Source organism: Arachis ipaensis, chromosome B2 (genome assembly GCF_059453495.1).
Source record: "Arachis ipaensis isolate K30076 ecotype BB chromosome B2, ASM5945349v1, whole genome shotgun sequence".
NCBI lineage: Eukaryota > Viridiplantae > Streptophyta > Magnoliopsida > Fabales > Fabaceae > Arachis > Arachis ipaensis.
This window is the reverse complement of record NC_142437.1, coordinates 123,496,082-123,511,614: the sequence shown is the minus strand read 5'-3', so window position 1 is coordinate 123,511,614 and position 15,533 is coordinate 123,496,082. Positions and strand designations below refer to the sequence as shown.

The 15,533-nt window shown below is 32.7% G+C and overlaps 2 protein-coding genes across 6 annotated transcripts; both read right to left on the bottom strand.

Moving 5' to 3' along the window:
- Window positions 1–2,161: 2,161 nt before the first annotated feature.
- Window positions 2,162–6,188, bottom strand: LOC107628041 (uncharacterized). Of its 5 annotated transcripts, none has more exons than XM_088505110.1 (4): window positions 4,097–6,188; window positions 3,728–3,973; window positions 2,762–2,845; window positions 2,162–2,541 (listed from the first exon to the last, which is right to left on the bottom strand). In XM_088505110.1, exon 1 carries the CDS (start codon window positions 6,041–6,043, stop codon window positions 5,306–5,308), a length of 738 nt encoding a protein of 245 aa, XP_088361236.1. In that variant the 5' UTR covers window positions 6,044–6,188; the 3' UTR covers window positions 2,162–2,541; window positions 2,762–2,845; window positions 3,728–3,973; window positions 4,097–5,305. The 5 variants fall into 5 exon arrangements, with proteins under 5 accessions (XP_088361236.1, XP_088361237.1, XP_088361235.1 ...); XM_088505111.1 differs by having other exon boundaries at window positions 3,728–3,825; XM_088505109.1 differs by having other exon boundaries at window positions 2,162–2,550; window positions 3,728–6,188.
- A 4,446-nt stretch (window positions 6,189–10,634) lies between these two features.
- LOC107628040 (exocyst complex component EXO70A1-like) lies at window positions 10,635–14,724 on the bottom strand. The gene is made up of 11 exons (XM_016330844.3): window positions 14,364–14,724; window positions 13,850–13,945; window positions 13,413–13,618; window positions 12,883–13,128; window positions 12,651–12,789; window positions 12,357–12,569; window positions 12,051–12,256; window positions 11,701–11,898; window positions 11,528–11,627; window positions 11,130–11,356; window positions 10,635–11,026 (listed from the first exon to the last, which is right to left on the bottom strand). The coding sequence occupies exons 1-11, from the start codon at window positions 14,523–14,525 to the stop codon at window positions 10,909–10,911; spliced, it is 1,911 nt and encodes a 636-aa protein (XP_016186330.1). The 5' UTR covers window positions 14,526–14,724; the 3' UTR covers window positions 10,635–10,908.
- Window positions 14,725–15,533: the final 809 nt, after the last annotated feature.

Genomic DNA, 15,533 nt, shown 5'->3' with positions numbered 1-15,533 from the left:
AAGAATATAATTGAACCCGAATACAAATAGTGGATACAATATTAAAATTGAACATATTCAAGTGAGACCAAATTGAAAATAAATACATACAAGTGAGAATAATTAAAAAATACAATATGATATGTTAGTATAATTGATAGTAAAATAACATTAAAACACTTTTATAAACATTAAAGATACAAATAGGACGATTTAAACGTTAAAAACATAAATAAAACTTACCCCAATATTTTATGACTTAAGCCCGTGACCTAAAAGTCACACATAAACAACTCAATTTTTGCTCAAAACCTTTTTTTAATTTCAACCGTTCAACAATATACACAACAATAAAAGAATACTTATAAAAATTTAATTATTTTAGTAAAATATTCTTTCTACTTATCAAAATAACATATTTAGAAGTATTCTTGACTATAAAAAAATAACATTCAGAGTATTTTTTGTGACCATTAATGTTCGATTGATTAATGTGTTTTTTTTTTGACATTAACTAAAAAAGAAAACAGCAAAAAAAAAAGGAAAAAAAAATTCTCTATGTTCAAAATTTCTTTCTAACAAAACTCTTTTTTTTTTTAACTATAAGAGCTCAACAAACTGAAGTGGAACAAATAAAAAGAAAGAACATATAAATACGACACACTAGACACAAAAAAAGGTATACTTCGTTGTCATCTTCGACATTGCTATCAACAACCAAATGGATCAACATCGCCCCAAACTCTGTAACTTAAAAATGATCTAGTCTTGATCTCTTTAACACCTGTCTCAGTATTATGAAAAACTTTACTGTTTCGTTTCAACCAGATATTCCAAATAACTGCAAAGAAGCTTATCAGCCACTTTTTTGCTGAGACTTACAACCTGGTACTCCAATCCAGTTTTTAAAAAACTCTTTAACAGTTCTCGGCATAGTCCAGTATCTACCAGCACACGTTAGCCAAACGCACCGCACCTGCCATGTAAACTCTTTAACAAAACTCTCTGTGTCCTCTTAATAACACAAATGATTAATGAAGAGAAAAATATTTATTGAATGAGTCTCACAGATCACAGGATTAGCTCTAACCTCTAAAGTCATCATGAATCCACGCCAAATCGTCCAAATTTCTGCGCGCAATACACTCATCCCAGGAACTTTACCGGAGCTACTACGAATCCACGCACTTTTCAGTTTGATCACGTGTGACACATCCAAAACCAACTAACTTTTCCTCTTTAAAGATGCTTCCATCACAATTCAACTTTAAAAACCCCGATTCCGGACAGACCTAAGAGTTATAGATGTTTGATAGCTTAGCCTCTCTTGGAGTTTTTGTCATTACACGAGCTTTATTTGTATTCAACTGATTGAGTCAAAGAACTCTCTGAGTGTTTCAACATTCATTTATTCAAGTATAAATTGTGTGAAAAAATTTTTTGATAGAATTTTGCCACTTTAAAACATATAAATGGTCAAAATACAGCTTAGATACTAATTAATGAAGTTTAGGGGCGGCCATCACGGACACAGCGTAGCAGCCGAGGGAAGCAGGAGTGACTCTGGAGGCGCTGGCTGGACCCAGATCCAACGATCACGAGGAGCTGGAGAGCGCCGAGCTTTCAACCGTCGAAGCCATGGGTGTGGGAACCTTCATGTACTGGTGAACGATGGGCTGAGATCGAGAAGGTGTGGAATCCTAAAAACGGCGATGAAGATGCTTTCGGACATGAGCAACAAGTGACGGTACCAGTGGATTTGGAGGCTGGAAGAATTAGTATCTAAGCTTCATTTCTATTAAAGATTCTATGCATGTTATAAAGAGTTTAATTTTAATGCACTAAAGTATTGTGCACTCACATCTATTCTTTTGAATGATCATTTACATCGTCATTGTAAACGGTAGTTATTTTTAGTTACTGATGTGGCATTGCATAATTATATGCACGTGTAAAACTACTTTATACTCATAGGGCATCAAAATTAAATTCTATTATAAAATGAGAAATGAGTAAAAGTACTAAACAATCCTTCTAATTGTTAGACATGTTATTAGGACTTGCGATGATTCTCTCTTGTGAAATGACTTGAATCTAAAGTAAATACTCAACCATACTTCTATTATGTAAATCAGGACTTCAATTATATACCTCTATGCTTCAAGTGCAGCAAATTTTCCATGATAAGGAGCCTTTGGATTGCCATTTCATTTTCATTGTTTTCTATTGTAAGGATTTTGTAGGGAAAAAACATTAAAAATAATAGAATTTTGTTTTATATTTTAACCTTTACCGAATGAAAAGATTAAAAATAAAAACATAAAGCAAACACATGCTAAAAATTTCACTCTTATACATTCTCAAAGACAGCAAAAACTATGAAAAAAAAAATCACCACAACCATGCATTTGTGAACTCAAATGTGAACTTATAGTATGAAATGTGGCAGCAAAAACTGAAGAGTCAACCAAACTTGCAAGCACATTTTCCAGATCTTTCAAACTGCATACTCACCGGTGCATCCTTCTCAATCGATGCGCCCCACCGCCGGTAACCTGTTACCTGAAACAACTGATTTCTTGTAGATCAAGGCACATAACATATATAACAGTGTCATTAACCATCAATCATAAAAGCCAATCAATAATCAAATAAGACCATTTGGGAAACATTTTCCACTGTGAAGAAGAAACATTGACTTCTATCACACACGCCACAACAACATGGGAGACCATAATAACTCAGAAAATGCATGGTGTATCGAAAGAAATGGTAAGCTTACCCGACCAAAGATGTTACCGTGATTTGGATCCACGATCTCTGAGTCAGTAAGCGACAACCTTACAATTGCAACAAGGCTCATCTACTAAGAAAATAAATTAACAAGAAGATATCTCAAATTGAATGAAGTTTACTACAAACATTGAAGATTATTCAACAACCACCTAAGTTACAAAGACGTAAAATAGCCTCGCATCACAACAGCATGCGTCAAATAGTTCGACATAAAGATTATTCTGACAAGCTGACAAAATAGCATCAAATTGTTTGATAATCCTGTCAGTTAACTCATGCAGATATGAACAAATTGATTTCAAGGAACAAGAGGAAATACTCGAATCTCCCAGAGATTATTGTTTTAAGCAGAGATCCAAGCAAAGTAGCAGTTTTATGCACTGAACATCAGAGAATTTTTTATATTGCTTAGCATTAAACTTAAAGGGAATGAACCGACCGTGTACCACAAACTTTATGATAAATAGTCTAAACGAACCTAACCTAACATGGACGTTAGAGAAGGTACGAATTGTTTAAGACATTAACTGTATGGAAAGTACAAAATATAAGGCTGCATTTACCAAGTGCTTTTTTAAGACACAAAATACAGAGATATGGTAGCTATAAAATTGAGTTACAAAACAGCAGAATAGACAGCACGCCGCAAAATGACTACTTCCAGATTAGCCAGCATTCTGGAATCCCCAAACTACTACATCTACATCGAATTTCAAATAAATTGATGAGTTATGGTCAAGCATTAACCTGAGAAAGTATACAACTACTGTTCTTGAGTAGTTAAGAATTTAAAGTGAGACAGAACTGTCATTAGATTTTCACAAAATTTCTTCATCTGAATTCTCCAAAGAACAAGGTAAGACAGAAAATGAAATCAAAACTCACTAATAACCAAAGAAAACAAGATTTTGAAGACACATTGTAAAAGTAATTGACTCAATTGATTACTTACTATGCTCTGCAGTGCGTTCTCCAATGCTGACTTCTTTTACAAGTCTCTATCAAACTCCGTGGCCATGGACTATGATACACCCATAATCAATCGCATATCTGTCGAAAATACACATACTATACAACACCACAGCTACCATAGTTTAGGCACAGTGCAAAAAGTATAAGATAGATGAATTTTTCTGTAGTCTTTTCCATATCAAAGCTATTGATACAAGGGGGAAGTATTTTGAATGATCATGAGTTACTGCATTAGGAAAGAACATGAATCATGCACCATTATTAAAATATGCAAATATAAATTTTCCGTACACAATCCATACGGTTTTTAAAACTTGGCCGTATCGATAACATCACATTGCATACGTACTTGAACTAGCCTCCGAGATCTCCGGAGCATTTTAATGTGTGTGCTAAAACGTAGCCAACTTGTCGCGATGCTTGATACACATTAATTTTCATTCATGCCGAAGTTTGTCGCGACTCGTGAAAGATCCAACCTAAATATTAAATGTAAATTGACTGGATTTCAAGTCAACCCAGCACGTTGAATCTTATTTAGATTCGGCAGACAATAATTGATCAGAGTGCCCGAGTTTACGCACTAGGGTTTTGGCCAAGACCAGCAAAACACATGCAGATACATTTCAAGTCAATTCACTTCTTACATTCTCATTGATATTAAAATCTGCTGAGAACAACACAAGAGAGAGTGCAACACAGCAAAAGTATGCAACTTAACAAATTCAGTTGTTAACAACACCACATTGCAATACAAAAATTTCGAAACAAAGCACATAATTAAAATGCATAGTATGCATACAGCATTACCATAATTGCCAAAGTAGCTGCAAAAATGTACTGCAATGATGCAGAAAACATCAGCCTACACTCCCACATCAACCTAAATTCTCCAACAGAGCACCCCAAAATCACATTAGTTCTTAATGCAGATCCATCGCAGGCTAACAGCTCATAGCAGCAATACAACAAACAAAACACAAACACATTCCAAAAAGCTAAAACTAGAGTTTTGATGCACCACCCATCAGAGACCACCATCATATATCAACATATCAGCTGTATTATATGATTCAAGTACCATCAAAATTTTAATTCTATTGCTAAAGCATTGGCATAGTAAGCAACTGCTAGATCAAACACTTAGCTATCTTTTCTTCCTGAATGAACCACCAACATCAAGACCCTGTTATAAGGAATTTGACCATCTCAGCTCAACCCAATGATGCGGCATGCACCTTCCAATTAGTAATCTTTTAGCACCTGCCACCTTAATCAATCCCACAGTGAAATATGAATATCTAATTGCAATGGCATGATTTTAGCATTAGAAAATTAGCACACACACACTGACACACGCACCCCAATTAAAAAATAACAAAAAGTACAGCACAATTGTCTCAATATATCATGAATTTTTTTTTTTTTGTATTATATCATTTCTTATTATTGTTATTCAGTTATTCATATCATGAACAAGGGTGAATAACATATATTACTACACTAGAAGATCACTCCTTTTCCATTATATCATTTTTTTCAATATAACAAACTATCATCAAACAGAGCACCAATCCGAAGGATCATGCATGACAGCAGTTCCATTTCCAGTTCCATTGTTATTATTATTATTATTATTATTACGAGCACCAAACACAACCTTCAAAGGGTAACACGCAGCATTCAACTCACGATGCCCAGCACGGAAAACCCCATAATTAAACTTCACCGAAGTAAACAACTTTATCCCAAATTCCAGTGACCCGTTATTACTAACATTGTTATTTATAACAAAGGTTCCATCTTGACCCAGATCGAACTGCGCGGTGACACGTGTCCACTCGCGCCTCGACTGAGAGAAATGTGGGAGGCGCGTGATGGCCACTTCACCGTCAGAACTGTTATGGAGCAACGCGTCGATGACAGAGTAAGAGATAGACACCTTGGTGTTAGGGTTCACGAAGAGGATCGTTAGCGAGAACCGAGTCGGAGACGAGTTTGACTCCGTGAGTACAGCTGAGTCGACTCGGAGAGTTGGGAGTTTGGGGTGGACAATGAGGAAGAGAATGAGGGCGACGAGTGTGCAGACGAGGATGGAGATGGCGGTGGCGGTGAAGAGGCGGCAGAGGAAGACGGTTGTTGCGGCGGAGGAAGGGGAGTCGGGGACGGTGTTGGCGGCGGAGATTGGAGCGTTGCTATAGAAGATAACCGGGTAACCGGATGAAGCGGTGACTCGGTGGAGAGAATGGGAGCATGGTGAACCGGTTTTGTAGGGTGAGACCATGGGCATTGCCATTGAAGAGAGAAAAGTTGGAAGTGAGAAGAGTGAAGAAAGAAGAAGGAGAAATAGAGAAGTGTTGGCGACTTTTATGGAGGGAAATGAGGAAAGTGTGCTGTCGTTATCAAAGATTTTTATTCAAAGTGTTGTATGAAATTTATGAACTTCAACTGCGTAGTACGTTGTACTTGTGTATGTATCCATTTAGATTTAGATTTAGATTAAGATTGAGATTGAGATTGATACAAGTTTGATTATGATTGGGGGTGTGTTTGTGTTTGAAAATGTTAACAGATTAAATTTTATTTGGTGATGCTACATCGTCAAATTAATCCACTTCAACTAAATTAATTCAATCACTTATTAGCAGTCGCGGAGTTTAGTTGAGATAAGGAGGAGCTATGGCTCCAAATTTTTGTTAAAAAAATTAGTAGTATTTTTATAAAAAATAAAAAATAGTTTAATTGACTCAAATATTTTATTATGACTTAAAATACCAAAGTTTAATCTTTATCTCTATTTAATAAGTAATACTCCCTCTACTTTTGAGTTCAAATATAAAAAATTATATATTTTTTATTTATGTAATTTGATATTATTTTATATTTTAATGTTTATTTAAATTAATTTTTATATGATAAAAAATATTAGAATATTCAATAAGAATTGATATATTGTATTTGTATAAATTGATAAAAAAATTTAATAAATATTATAAATTTTAATATTTGTTCTTCTAACTTCTTTTTTTACATATTTTACAGGATATATATTCAAATTTTTATATAAAATAATCGTGAAAAACTAAAGAATTGATACAATTTTTTAAGAGGAAGGCTAATATTCAAGAAGGAAAACATATAACTTTTATAATATCAACACTTGTAGATAGTTCTTCTACTTTAATAAATCATGAAGAAAGTGAGATACAACCTTCAAAAGTTTAAATAGTTGCATCTGATGAGTTTGACCTTAATTCTTTGGAACGAGACCTTGAAAAACGGCTTTAAATTTGGCAATATCACCCAAATCAGAGAAATGAGGTTAGACAAATTTATCTTCAATGGGGTTCATATCAAAAACACCTTAACAATTATCTTCTATCTAGGCCCCCAAAATTTTGTTTCAAGATCCGCCACTGCTTATTAGCACAATAAAAATTAGTTAAAAAATTCATAAAAAATATTTAATTAAATTAGATCTAAAAATAATTTGTTTATTAGATATTTTTTATTTTAATAATTTTTGTTTGTATAATTAATTAATGTTTAAAATCTAGATACTATAGTTAAATATAAGAGTTATTTATTAATTTGGTATTCAAAAAATTTATACACTAATAAACAAAATTCTAAAAGATGTTATCTCACAAAAAATTTCTGAATAATTTTAAAATTTGACAAATATATGTATTATTTTGTCGAAGGTTATTTTTAAGGATGTCAACGGGGTAGGGCGGGGGTGGGGATGCCTCTCTGCTCTCCATCCCCGCCCTCAGATTTGCTCCCCATCCCCTTCCTCATTTTTCGTTGTGGGGGAATATTGCTCCTCATCTCCATTCTCCACGGGGACCCATTCCCCTCTACATAATAGTTCTAACTAATTATTAATTTTCATATGAATAGAGCTGCAAGTATCTATCTTATGCAAAAACTGCAAGATTTTATACAAAAGTCTAAATGACACGATGGTGACTTCTTTCGAAATGACACAATGGAAAACACAACGACGAGCCAAAGGACAAAGCAGTGGACGAGGTGGGAGATGCAGTAACAGAGAGGAGAATGGACACGATGACAGAATTATGAAAAGGAACGCCGCAAATAGAAATTACGACGCAGTAAAGGTGATGGCACGGTGAGGTGTGACGATGCGGTAAGAAGGGTGGCGAGGGGGTGGCTGCAGAGAGGTTGGATGGAGTATGGACAGTATTAGGGATCTCTGAATTGAAGAAGGGTTATGCAAATAAAGATTATGAGTTTTGGGTTTCTATATATATGTGTGTGTGAGAAATGACTAAAAAACATATATGTGAAATAAACTATTAAAGATAATTCAGGAAATTCATAAATTTCGGGGAATAGCGGGGATGGAGCGGGAATCTCTGCTCGGGTCCCCACGCCTGCTTCGAGAGAATTTTGTCCCCTATCCCCATCTCTACGAAAAAAATTCTCCACAATTGGATCCCCATTCAGAACAGTCCTATAGAGATCCCGGCGTCTCGAGAAATTTTTCCATCCCTAGTTATTTTCTTCGATGAACATAATGCTTAAATAATTACCCGAATTGGATAACCTAATTAACTTTAGAGGTAAATTATTGATCTTACCATTAGAATTGGACATTAATTAAGTTGATTCAAAATATCTCGTCAGTAATTTACTTTTAAAGTTAGTCAGATAAATTAATTATGGTGACTAAGTAAGCATTGCAATCATTAAAATAAACTCCAATAAAATAATACATGCTTATCAAATTTTAAAAGTATTAAAAAAAAAATTGTGAAAAATATTTTTAAATTTTTTTTATCTGCTTCTGAATTTATTATTTGAAACCGAGTTATTAGTAATTAACTCTAAAACATAATTTTTGATATTCAAATTTAAATTAGTAAATTTGTTGTCACCAAAAAAAAAAAAAAATAGTAAATTTGTTACTATTCAAAATTAAAATATAATAATCTTTCTGCTTACAATCATAAGTGTCAAAATATTACTTTTTTTTTCATTCACATTATTTGTCATTTTAAAAAGAAAAAGGTTCGAGACTAATATAATTTATTATTTTTTACTAGTATTTTTAATTATTAGTCTAATTTTTTAGTATAATAATTTAATAACGTATTTGAAATCCATATTTTTAAACATTACTAACTAATTGCTAGTTAAATACAATAAATTCTATTAGTTTTCTAGTATTTTTTTTTGAATAAATAAAAAAGTTATACTCTTCATTTTTTAATTAATGGTTAATTTATAAAATTTAATATTTTTATATATACTTAATCCATTAGTAAATTTGTGCAACATTAATTTTCTTTTAGTCGTATTTCTCGTTTATATATTCTGATCAATATTGATAATAATTTCTTACCACTATTGATAAAGACGAATAATAAATGCCAGTATCAATGTATTACTTGTTGACTTTTGTACGTTTGATATATTCTAATATAGAAGTGTTTGGTAATTAAAGAAAATTAGCTAAAAATAGTCATAATTTGTCTTATTTAGTATTTATTAATTATTGCGACAATTAATGAATACTAAATAAGACAAGTTCTGACTGTATTTTTTGTTTTTCTAGCATTATCCATGCTAATAATATTATTAATTTATGTAAATAATTAAAACTGATCAGTCTATTTTTTTAAAAAAAATATTTATTGTTTTTATATGTTAATGTAATATAAGATTTATTTAGTATATATTTTTTGTTTTTATTCTCTTATAATGTTAAATATAATAAACAAGAAAATGTTTATATAAAACAAGTGGAATAAAAATGTAATAATAAAATTATGTTTGTGATAAAAAATGAAATAATAAAATCGTGTATGGGAAAATATTAATAATTTTTCAATTGATATAACTTTTGTGATGGAATTAGTAAAATACTAATATTAGTTACTTTGATGTGTCCTATAATTTAATATATTAAAAATTAATCTATTATAAAATTGAGTTATATTTAAATTTTGTCATAATTTTGCTGGCCAATGGTTATTCTTTTATATACAAGACGAAACAAAATTTGATAAGTGAGTTAATCACTCTATCAACTTAAATTGATTTCTTTGAATAATATTATAACACCATAAATATTTAATTTGGGATAGATAAATAGATTTAGTTAATATATATTCTTAGAGTACATAATAAGATGATTACTAGTTGAATATTTTAAATATTTTTATTTAATAAATATACTAAAAATTAAAATTTTTTAAATTTTTAATAAAAAAATTTTAATTTGTAATTTTAACACGCGTTTTTAAGGAAGGAAATAATTAAATCCTAGAGAAATAACGTTATTGAATAGAATGTGACAATGAATCTTTCGTAACTTTTATTATTATTTGACTTTCTCGTAAATCTTACGTAGTGATTCAACCTTTGTATTTAATGATACAATTCAATTCTCTTATTTAATATACTCCTTTCATTCTAAAATATAGCAAATTTAGTCAAATTGTATTCAAGTGAGCAAACTAACCACTCTTTCAATAATAAAAAGAAAAGTGATAGAGGTCAGCAATTTTTGTGTTTTGTAGCGATCAATTAACTATTAATAGTATTTTTAATAGTGTGAGATTACATCCAATGATAAGAAATCACTCATTTTCTTTTGATGATTAAGTGTTGGCCACAAAATATAAAAGTTGTTGGCTCCTAGACTTTCTCTAATAAAAATAATAATGAACCAAATATAGTATTTAATAAAATTGAAGATAATAATGGAGATTGAGTTTATGCCATTGGGGATGGTCAATTGCGCATTCCAACTTCCAAGTGGCTGAAAAATTGCACGATTTTGAAGTACCATATGAATTAGTTTGCAATGTAACGCGCTGAAGTTTACGTGCTTGTCAAAAATTGGGGAATTGAGATTTGAGAAGATAACTTGTGATGCTATATTCTGATAATGTTTGCATTCTTATATATGTTCTTCTCTATGCTGTACTTGTTCAATACTCTAGTGCCAAAACTTTCATCTTCAACATTATCAATCAGAACAGATGAACAAATATATATTACACGTTAACTTTTATCATTAATGAAATCCAAAAAAACATGCATGGAGCATGTATTAACTCTTCAATGGAATTATATTGTATTCATGTTAGTGGAGTGACTAATAAGTTTCTATAACTATTTTTCTAATCACCGCTTCTGATCATTCCACGACTTGCTCTCGAAAAAGCCATTCAACATTTCTTCAATTTGTTCGGGTGTGTATCTTATGTACTTCTGAGGATTTTTCCCATTCTCAAGCATGGGCCTAAGAGATTCAAATTTTTTATAAATACATGAGAAGGATGTATATACATATATAGAGTTAGATAATTAGAGAGAAAAGAAAAAAAGGGTTGAAATTTGCTTACCCAAAACGTTTGAGGAAAGATCTATAAGCAGGTAAAAGTACTTCGATTATAGCCAGTTTGAGAGATTCACGCAACTCACTGTCAGGAACAGTCCATTGAGATTGCCTCCAATAAAGCTCCTCAATTTGAGAGTTGAAACTCTTGAACCTATCTTTAATCATATTTCTTGAAACTCCAGCGGTGCTGTCAGCCCCGCCTGATGATTGCACAGTGAGGCACTGAGCAATCTGCACCATCATATATCACACCATTAGTTAATACAAACAAGAACAGACGGAGACTCATACAGCATATTTGACTAAATTGTCGTCTACCTGTTTTTAACTATCAACTTTATATGAACACAACTTAAGGTAGATACCTTTAATTTGTGTTCTTATTTGAATTCAAAAACTAACCTTTGCCCATGAGATCCTTTTATACTGATTTGCATGCTGTTGCACAACTCTTCTATGTATTTGCACCCAGTCCTCTCCCAACATATCCTTTGCATCTGACCTGTGAGAGATAAGCAATGCGTAAATCTTCCATCAATGAATCCATATAAAATGGTAAGTTCACGATAACCAACCTTCTCACTGATCTCACTATGTAATGGATATTATTCATAAGGAACAATTGGGTTAAAGCTGGATCTTTATATTGTTTTGATTTTCCATCCAGGTTATTCTGGAGAGCCTGCATAATCCTTGTTGTCAGGTTTGCTAACTGACCTTCTGGGTCATTGGGATCAAACTCGCGAAAAATTTGTTTCAATGTTGATTGATAACTGTCCACATTCAGCACCAACAATGAACAGAGATTAACTGAATTGGGAGTAGTAGCATAGAATGTGAATGGTATATAAGTGATGAATACTTATTCATGTAGTTTTATTTATATTTTGTGAAAAGGGATACACGAAGGTAGAAGAACACTTACTCAAAGAGAAACTTAACATAATTGATCACATAGCTAGTTAGTGGATGGACAGTTCCATCAAGCACAGCAGTTTTAGTAGCATCATTTTCAATAAGTTCCTCAAAGTCACAGAAGGTTTCCATGGCTGTCTGACCTAGTCTCTTGGTCAAGGACAGAGAAGCTTCGCGCAATTCCGTGCAGGCTTTACCTTCAAAAATTGTCTCAAGCTGCATCATATACACCCCCAAGGTGATAAGAAGAAAACAATACATAAAGAACATAGAAAGGAGAGAAAAGTGCTGTCTGAAATATAAACTTGAACAATACCTCAGGTTGAAGTTCTCTCATTGTCTCATACATGTCTAGAGTAACAAATAGTTTTTCAGATGACCTCTTGCTTTTGGCAACAGCCTCTCCGAAACTAAGAAGCATAACAAAACTGCTAGCAGTGACTTCAGCAAAGCATTGAGTTCTCATATTTTCAAAACCTTCAAATATTTGATCACATATTTGCTTTTCCACAGTCAGCAACAATTTAACCTGTCAAAGAAAATTTAGAAAGATGCATGCAAGGGACATAAATAGTACAGATCAGAAAGAGATTTGATATTCATATCTTACAGCAATCCTCATGAAATGAGTCCAGTTCCCAATCTTAGACTCCAAAACCTCCCACTGCATTTTTTGAACATCATCTTTACTCAGCCTCTCTACACCTAACTTCCTAAGACTCTGTTCCAAGACAGGGGCACGAGTGTCTCTACAAATTTGCAACATACAGTTAAATTCGATCAGAAGTTGAAAGAAGTTTTTTGTGCAGACATGTTCCTTAAACAGAAAGAAACACAGCTACCTGTAGAGTCGAAAGAGCTGTTGTTGATGGCCAGCTTCGACCATTTGTTGTGCTAAGTCATGTAGCAAAGGAATAACTCTGGGTGGAATCAGGGTGGGAAGTGTGTAAACAGCCGGTTCTGTTTGCTTCTCAGACTCGCTTTGCTTATCAAGATCGAGTTTGCTTGCATCACTTTGCCTTCCAGAAGTTGACGATCGCCGACGGTGTGGTATGCAGTCAAATAGGCGGTCAGGTTCCACCGGTTTGCTGAAATTGAAATCAGTTTGGTAAAATTTAGATCATCAAGAATGATATAAATGTGTGGCATCAGGTTTAGCTTTTACTAAGTTGCATGTGGAAAAATGATCTTTTCCCATCACGAAATCATAGAATTCACCTTCAATGCTTACTGAACAAACTAAATCAACAAGAAACAAAAACTAAGTAGCTAATCTATGATATGCTCCTCCTTTAAGAACATGGACAGAGAGAATAACAACAATCAAGCTAGCAAATATGGTTACAAAAATTCAGATTATGAGAAGACCAACCTGTAATTTGTTAAGAGAAGTCTGAACTCCTCTTCCAGCTTTGCGATAGCTTTGGCAAGCAAGCCGTTGGTATGGTTGATGATACCATCACTGCCTTTGAAACTCTTTTTGCTGTTGAAGAATTTCAAATTGTTTCTCAATTGATCAACTGCTTCTAAATAGCTTTCTAGATCCTCTTGAGGCCCTCTGAGTATTTTAGCCTCCGCCTAATAATAATTAACTTTGAACATTAAAAGTGCCTTGGGATTTCAGTTATAGACATAATTTAAAGAAGACCAACATGATAGAAAGTAGAAACATTAGTTGTAAATCAATGCGTATCAATTTTAATCACTGAACACAATCAAATTACAACTTAGTCTTTTGGGGTTAACATCTACCTGCTACATGGTCATGCCTGAATGAACTGAAAACAAAGGCAAAATAGTGAGACCTACCTTGCGAGTTTGCTCGAATTGCACCAAAAACACCTCTGCTGCCTTCAGAGTCTTGTCAATGTTATCATGTGCGCTTCGAATTGAATGTGTTTTAATCTAACCAACAAATAATCAAACAAGGAAAAAAAAAACATAAGATTAAAAAATCCTGAACAATACTTTATCAAGCTATAAAAAAGGAAAAAGAAAATAATCACATTAACTTCTCAACAAATGTCAAAAAAAAGTTAGCAATAAACCTAAGCAAAAATTAAAAAAAAAGGAAAAAAAAAAACCTAAGCATCACTTCATCAAGCTAAGAAAAAAATCTCCAGCTGAATAATCACGTTTGCACCAACACACACAAAAAAAAGAAAAGAAAAGAAAAGAAAAAACACTGAAGCTGAATAAAAATCACGAAAAATTGAAGCTAATAATCCAATAACGCATTGTTTCCGTGAACTTGTAAATTGAGATTTCAGCTGCATTGCAATTTGAATTCAGCGATTGCAGATGAAAATAAGAAAGCGGTTACCTGAGTGGGACGCATGGCGGTTTCGAGGGCGGAGAGGCGGTGGTCGAAGGAGCCGAGGATGGAGACCATGTTGTCGGTGATGATCTGGCTCTTGTGGAGCGATTCCTTGACGAGCGTGGCTCTCTGCCGTAGAGCCTCCATTGTTTGAGGTATCGTCGTCATTGTTACGTAGCAATTTTATTTGACACACGACGCAGCAGAGAGAATGCATCAAAGAAAATTTTGTTACGTACAGAGAGTGAAACAAATAAAGAAAGAAAGAGAAAAAATGAAGAACGCGAGATAGAATGCGTTTGATCCAAAAATTGGAAATGGAAATGTGGCAGTTGGTGTTGTTAGTTCGTTATTGTTATTGTGATTTGCATCTCTTTCGTTCTCTAGTCTCTTTTGTTGATTTTTTTAAACTCTTATTTATTTATTTTTAATCATTTTCGTGTTGCATGTGTCTAAATATTTTCTCTTTTGAATAAATGATCATTTATATTCATAAAAAATAAAAATACTGATATATTGAAACTAAATTTGTATACACACAAAATGTCTTTTGAATGATAAAAAATACTCTACGTGGCACTCTAACCCTCAAAAGACAGGATACTTTTGTTATACGGAAGACATCTTGTATGGGTACAAGTTTAGTTTAGATTTAGTGTAGATACATATGTCAGCGTTTTCATCTTTTATGAATATAAATAGTTATTTAATTATTTATTTTCTTTTTATACCTTAAAAATGTATACACGTAGAATGAGCTAAATCAAGAGGCAATAATGTATGAGGAGTGATAGGATAGCAAATTTTGTGATTTGTAGTCATCAATTAATTATTATTGGTATTATTAATGATGTGAGATTTTATTCAATGGTGTAGGATTACTCACTTTTTTTTGTTGATTAAATACGGGCCAGATTTTAATAAAAGTGCTGGTATCCTAAACTTTTTTATAGTGTATATATATAGCTAAGCATAATTCTAGTTGCCATGATGCTTTTTCTTGAGCGCTACTTTGGTTCTTGAAATCGACGAGTTATACTGATTTAGTTTCTAATTTTTTAATTGTTATGATTTAATTTTTAAATTTAAAAAAATGCACTAATGTAATTTTTATTTCTTTGTGTATTGTATGTGGTCGAAACTCAACGTTATTAGTGACGTGACTCTTGTCATGCT

Bases quoted from the DNA above. Each gene is read 5' to 3' on its own strand.
- LOC107628041 (XM_088505109.1), bottom strand. From the start codon at position 6,043: ATGGCAATGCCCATGGTCTCACCCTACAAAACCGGTTCACCATGCTCC.
- LOC107628040 (XM_016330844.3), bottom strand. From the start codon at position 14,525: ATGACGACGATACCTCAAACAATGGAGGCTCTACGGCAGAGAGCCACG. The intron at 13,619-13,849 runs GTAGGTCTCACT...AATTATTATTAG, and splicing joins AATTCGAGCAAACTCGCAAG to GCGGAGGCTAAAATACTCAG. The intron at 11,628-11,700 runs GTTGGTTATCGT...TATCTCTCACAG, and splicing joins ATAGTGAGATCAGTGAGAAG to GTCAGATGCAAAGGATATGT.